At 53.7% G+C, this 6,662-nt stretch overlaps 1 protein-coding gene across 1 annotated transcript; it reads right to left on the minus strand.

Annotated features, from left to right (window-relative positions):
- Positions 1-727: 727 nt before the first annotated feature.
- Positions 728-6,066, minus strand: SRXN1 (sulfiredoxin 1). Its single transcript, XM_004687327.2, has 2 exons — positions 5,754-6,066; positions 728-2,265 (listed from the first exon to the last, which is right to left on the minus strand). Exons 1-2 carry the CDS (start codon positions 5,961-5,963, stop codon positions 2,062-2,064), a joined length of 414 nt encoding a protein of 137 aa, XP_004687384.1. The 5' UTR covers positions 5,964-6,066; the 3' UTR covers positions 728-2,061.
- Between the last annotated feature and the right edge of the window lie 596 nt (positions 6,067-6,662).

Raw genomic sequence — 6,662 nt, forward strand, 5'->3', positions numbered from 1 at the left:
AGGCAGTCGCACCTTACTACAGGAGGTTTAAGAGAAAAATCAACTTTTAGGCTCCGTTCCAGACCAACTGAATCTGAAGGTCTGGGCCTGGGGTTGAGCAAACCCATGTGAGAACCTAAATCACTAATCTAAAGCTTTTAGATCTAAATAAACTTTTATTTGGGAGTGATTTTTGATTTACAGAGAAGTTACAAAGAAAATACACACAGTTCCCATCTACTCTGCACGTATCTGTGAACACAGGTATGTTAACTAAAATCCAGACCAGATGCAGATTTCCAGCTCTTCCACTGAGTCCCTTCTACTAATTCCCCCACCCCCACTTTTTTGTTCCAAGATCTAGTCCAGGATATCAGTGCATTCCCTTTTAAATTCCATTGGTCCCCTTAGTCATCTTTCCCTGGGAGAGGATTGCTGGGGAGCTGGGGAAACTAAGGCTTGAAAACACCAAGTGGTTGAGTTCCCTTAGCATGGCAGAGAGAACAAGGTCTATCTCATTCGGCATGCGCCCTGTTCCCGGGCTCCAGGACTCTGTCTTCAGAAGCCCCTTCGGAATGTGCCATCTGGTCTGTTCCCATCCTACCAGGACAAAGCATAGGCCCAGCGCTGGCCGAGCTCGAAGTCCTGCCCACCCATCTCTGCCTTCCCTTTAGAGGGCTAGGACAATGTCTTAGTGGCTTCAGCCTGGACAGAACAAGACTCTGCAAGAGAGACACACACACACAGAGAAACCGAAACTAACACTGTTATTTGCTTATCCCAAACTATCTGTGACGGATGAAAAATGCCACAAATTCTTGGGCCGTTTCTCTAAGAGAAATAGTATGTTTCCCTACCTCTTGAATCTGGGTCAGCCTGATAACTGGCTGTGACCAAAAGAACTTAGCAGAAGTGATGGACCAATTCTGGATCTGGGACACAAAAAGCCTTGCAGTTTTTACTCTCACTGTCTTAGAAGCTTATGAATAACCTGCTCAGGAGTGTTCGCCTGCTGGGGAGCTTTGGAGGCCCAGCCAACAGCCAGTCAACAGCCAGATGAGTAAGACAACCCTAAACTACCCAGCCCCACCTGAGGTGACTGCTGTTGGCTTGCAGCCCTGTGAGTCACCCTAGGTGAGGTCAGTAGAACTGTCTAGATGAGCCCAGCCCAACAGCCAATTCACAAAATTATGGCAAATAATGACTTGCTTTTCATTGCTAACTTTGGGGATGGGTTGTTACATGGCAAGGCCTAACTGATACACCATTCTTCACTTCTCTCTTGATGGTAAGAATATTTTTTGAGGAGGCAATGTTCTTGTCCCAGGAAACGGGATATGAGTGGTCTACTCAATTGGGACAAATCTCTCCCTTGCTATCTTAGTTTTTGCAGCTAAGGGTGGCAACAGTAGCTGGTTTGGGTGAAGGAAATATACAGGAGGAGAGAGCTGAAAACAGCCCCCTGGGGGAAAAAAAGGTTTGATTTTATGATAGAAGTTGACAGGTCGAGTTGACTGAGCCTCTCCCCTACTCTTCCTTGAACACAGATGTGATTTTTGGAGGTACAGCAGCTATTTTGTCACCAGGAAGGAACAGGGAATGCAGGAAAAGTCAGAGACATCACAAAGATGTGACTTCTTAGACCAACACCATTCACCACCTAGCCCCAGAATTCATGTTCTGCAGAAAAGCAAACTTCTCTTTATGTCCCTGTAACTTAGGTTTTCTTTGACTTGCAGGTGTGCTTATTGCACATAACAGGCTATGTCAAGACAAAACACAGAGATCCTTGGCCTTGGGAATTTGGAGCCAGCAGCCTGCAGCTTTCCAAACCCATCTCCTTGTTCATTTCATTCTCTCGAGGTCCTTTGAGAAGGGGGCCACCACCCCATTTTCACAGAGGTGGGAACTGGCACTCTCATGTTGTTCAGTGGTGATTCCTTCTAAGAGGATGCTCAGAGTCACCCCCCTTCCAGGAAGAAGAAAATGCACCCCTGCTACACCGTCTGTATGGTCCAGCCCACTGAAGGCCATGAGTGTCCTCTGGGCTACTGGGAGTGGTGACAGGTGCCAAGGACACTGCTATTGCAAGTTCGGTGTGGAAGCACCCAGGTATACCCTTAGGTCCGAGAGGGTGGACTGGACAAGCTTGGCAGGGATGGTTTCTCGCTGCAGCTGCTGGTAGGCTGCATAGCGGTGGCAGCCTCCAAACGAGTAGAAGTAGTCACCCCCTTGAGCTCCTTTGATCCAGAGGACATCGATGGGGGGCACACTGTCTGGGTCCTCCTGGAGAGAGGGGGATACAGGGTGCATGAGCATGGCACAAGGCTGGGCAGTTTGCAAAGCATCTCAGTTCCTCTGGGCTGAGCTCCTACAGGGTGTTCACTCTGGCCTATGTTGAGACAATTGGTAAATATTCTGGAGCTGGTTAGCATCACCCTGGCAACTTGAAGTCATCCATGTTGAGACTATGTACAGGAAATGGGCAGTTGCAGCTAAGTGGGGCTCCCCTCCCCTCCCCCTGCAGAGCCCAGGTAACTAAATGCTGATCAACACAGTACATGCATACTAGGGAGCTGGCTCTGTTCCAGATATTGAGAGTAGGTCACAGTCTGAAGGAGACACAGCCCCTGCCTGCCTGGGGCTTCCATCTGGTGGGGCGGATGGAATGAGAAGTGCAGGTTCATAAATGCTATGAGGAAAGGGGTGCAGGGCCCCCCACTGGGGAGACAGACAGGTGGAGTGGTTCAGGGCTGTGCTCAAGACTGCCTGGCTCGAGTCTCCCATCTGTCCTCTGTGCCAGTCGGCAAGGGCGATCTCTTTGTGCCTCAGTTGTCCCATTACCAAATGGGGATGGGAAAAGCAGCCCCACCTCATAGAGCTGTTGGATACCAGGACTTCACACAGAGAAAGCAAGGATAAATATGCTGTGTATGGCCTGAGGGGAAAGCGTTGGGGGGGGTCTGCTAGTGCAAAGGGCCTGAGGCCAGAACAGGTTCACTAGACCACAGACAGGAGGAGAGGCCCAGTGAGACCAGAGCGGACTCAAGGGGTGGAGGAACAGAAGAGGGCTGAGAGGGAGCCTGGCCCTTCTGTTTGTTTCTAAGAGCAGTGGGTCAGCCCTGGAGCGTTTTAAACAAGGGGTGACACGACCTGTCAAACATTCTAGAAGGTTGTCGTAGGTGATCTGGCTTTGTGGGTAGAAAGGCAAAGACAGGGACTACCCCTCTGCTGATATTCAGAGGAAGGCACTGGCCTGGTGTGGGTGTCGAGGGAACAGGGAGGAGCAGACAGATGTGGATGCCTTTGAGGGGGCAGCTCTGAGGGCACTGGTGAAAGGAATGAATGTGAGAAGAGAAGAATCTTAAGACAACTTCTTGTCAGGGGCCTGAGTAGCCAGATGGAGAATAGGCAGCCCCCGAGGCATCCTGGGCAGAGACCATCCTGGGAGACTCCTTCCAATCGGCTCCATCAACCACCTCCTGCCTCTGGCCTAGAGGTTCTCTCTCATTAGGCTGTTTTGGTGGCGTCTTTTATCCATTTAACTGGAAATGATTATTAAGCAGTGAGGTCCAGCAGTTAGGAGCCGGGATTCTGGAAACTGGCAGACTTGAATAGAATCTCAGATTCTATTCTCGCCTTTCCTCATCTGTAAAAATGGGACTAAGAGGCCCTCCCTGGTGGCGCAGCGGGTTAAAGCACAGCACTGAGAAGCTAAAGCCACTTCCGCGTGAGTTCGATTCCCGCCTGCCCCAGAGGTGACCACATGGTGTGGCAGACCTCTCCTGACCCGCCCGCTGCTCCCCTCAGCAGTGTACTTCGTCGATCTGCCTGTTCTGCTCCCCGCTCTGTCTCTGGTGAAGCCTCTCGCCGCCCCTGAGCCTCTGGCCTGTACTCCAGTTCTGTATGCACAAATAAATAAAAATTAAAAAAAAAATGGGACTAAGACACCCAGTAGGACTGTTGATGAACAGTCAAGGGGCCGACACGTGGGAGGCCAGGCTACCGGGGAGTGGCACACAGAGGCGCCCGGGGCGCCTGTGCCAGGCAGGACCCTTGTGCTGGGTGCTGGGGGCATGATGGTGAGAGGGCAGAATAACAGCCCCCAAAGATGTCTCTCTACTAATCCCTGGAGCCTATGTTACCTTCCACAGCACCGGGACTATGCAGATGGAATGAAGGAGCTTAAGGTGAGGCGGTTCCCTGGTTGATTCAGATGGGTTAAATATAATCAATCCCCAGAGTCTTAGAAGTGGGGAGAGAGACAGAAGAGGAGGTGTGATGCTGCTGGCTTTGAAGATGGAGGAAAGAGGCCAGGAGCTGAGGGGTGTGGGTGGGCTCCAGTTGCTGGGAGAGGCAAGCAAAGGAATTTTTCCCCAGCGCATCCAGAGGAGAATGCAGTGCTGCCAGCACCTTGACTTTAACTCTGGGCTTCTGAGCCACAGAATAATAAAGTAATAAGCTGAGCCACAGAATAATAAAGTAATAAGTCTATGTTGTTCTAAGCAACTAAGTGTCTGATCATAGAAAACTAAATACACAGGGTCAGCAAAGACAGGCCTGGTTCTTGCCCTTGAGGAGCATATGCTTCTAGTTTGGAAGACAGGTGTCTAAATAGGCCTGAAAAGCAGGTGAGGTCGGAGCTATGCCAGTGGGCAGGCGGCTGGGCACGGACCCACAGGACCCTAACCCCGAGGGGCTGTCAGTGAAGACCATGACACTGAGCCCAGAGACAGAGAGGGAGCTGGAAACAATAGAGAGGAGGAAGAGTTTTCCTGGCAGGGGAAAAAGCCTGTGGCCAGGCAGGAGCGAGCATGCATGGTTACCTCCCCAGACAGAGTCAGGTTAGGACTAAGTCCTGGCTCTTGTGCAGTTCACAATGGGCTGGGGAAGGCAGCCAGTGCAACCTCAAAGCGAAATGTACACTATAAATCAAGGAGACAGAGCGCTTAATGGAGAAAAACCTCAGGCTCTCTGAGTATGGGCAGGCCGGGGGTGGGTGGCCTGGACCACGCCAGGGCACAGGCCTGGGGCCATCTGGTTAAGTGCTTCCATGCAGTGGGAACAGCAGAGTGCATTCTAGAACTGGGGCAGCTCCAGGAGCAGCGAGGGGGTGTTTGGTGAGCTTCCGGGTGTAGGTGTCGCCTTCCTAAGGTCTGGGGAAGGGAATGTGATTTTCTCCCTAACCTGACACATATGTCCCCCTCCCCTCTGAGTTCCTGCCAGGATCACCCCAGCATTCTCCTCTCAGTAGGAGGGTGACACCTGTTCTCTTCCAGTTCAGATTCAAACACGGCTCTCTCCAGCCATCAAGACAACACCCAGCCTCAGCAACTGCTGTGACAATCAGAAGTATCGGCTCAGCTAATCTTGGGGTGGTATGATGGAGGTGCAGCTGGCTAAAGGGGAGTAACTCTCTCAGTGCCTGACCTTGGACAAATTGCTTACTTCCTCCTGTGCTTCGGTCTCCTCATCTGTTAACAAGGAGCAACAGCAGATTTTTGCTCATAAGGTTGGCATGAAGAAGCTGAAGCACTTTAAACTGCCTTTGGGCCACTCCTTAAAAGAATTAGAGATGGTGATTTGAATGGTCTCATTCAATCCCTTCTTGCTCACGAAGGCAACCGAGCCCAGAGAGGCCCAGGCATTTGCTCAAGGTCACACAGCAAACTGAATTCTGGCTAAGCCTGAAGCTCTCCAATCTCGCGTCCAGAGCGACCCCGTCCCCAGCCCACCCCGCGCTCTCCCTCCTGCCGGCCTCCCCGGGGTCTCACCCGGATGGTCTCCACAAGGCTCTGCACTTTGGCCGGGTCCAGCACGGACGGTAACGGCCGGATGAGAACTCTCAGCGGCACGTTGTGCACCGCGGCGATGCAGCCCGAGTGGATGCTGCCGCCCGGCGCGCCGCCGCTGGGCCCGGGTCCCTCGGGCGCCCCGCGCCCCGCTCCCGCTCCGCCCAGCCTTCCTCCCGCGCGCAGCCCCATCGCCAGGCTCAGTCGCCGCGGGGTGCGTCGCCTCCCTCGGGCTTTTACCCCGGCCGGGCCGTACCACTTTGCAGGGACGGGCGGGGGCCCCCGGGCCGGTGCCGAGCGCGTTTCTACCCCCGCCCCGCAAGTGGTCCCGCCCCACCCCAGAACTCCGCACCCCGACTTCTGCTCCACTAGCTGGGAGCTGGCGGACGGGTGCGGGGCTCAACTCTCCGCCGGGGGGCGCCGTGCCGCCTCCCCTCCGCCGGCGCCATCCCAGGAGTGGAAGCGCCGGGGCGGGCTGACTCAGGGTGAGTTTGCAGGTCGTGGGGCGGGAGGGCCGCGTGTGACGCACAGTCCGGGGTGACTCAGGCCCGCGGGAGGCGGGGACCGGGACCGGGACGAGGCGGGGGGTGGCCAATCCTGCCGAGCCAGGATGAGTCGGCAAAAACTCAAAGTACTGGGCCACGACAGGAGCTGATACCTGCACCAGCTAATAGCTACGAACTTGGTGGAGGCGATGCTGATACCTGCACCAGCTAATAGCTACTAACCTGCACTGTTCGAAACACTGCTTATGTACTGACTCATTTACACCTCGAGACAACCGCACAAGGGGGGTGTGATGGTTATGTCCAGACTGAGGCACGGCGAGGTTCACGTGAAGTGTCCAAGGTGCCTAGCTAATAAGTAAATGAATAGGGCCTCAAATCCAGG

This window comes from Condylura cristata, unplaced genomic scaffold (genome assembly GCF_000260355.1).
Source record: "Condylura cristata isolate star-nosed mole 26May11 unplaced genomic scaffold, ConCri1.0 scaffold00022, whole genome shotgun sequence".
NCBI lineage: Eukaryota > Metazoa > Chordata > Mammalia > Eulipotyphla > Talpidae > Condylura > Condylura cristata.

What these genes read in the sequence shown, in the direction of transcription:
- SRXN1 (XM_004687327.2), bottom strand. Translation starts at nt 5,963, where the DNA reads ATGGGGCTGCGCGCGGGAGGAAGGCTGGGCGGAGCGGGAGCGGGGCGC. An exon ending in GCCTTGTGGAGACCATCCGG is followed by an intron (nt 2,266 to 5,753) that starts GTGAGACCCCGG and finishes CCCTCTCTCCAG; the next exon opens with GAGGACCCAGACAGTGTGCC.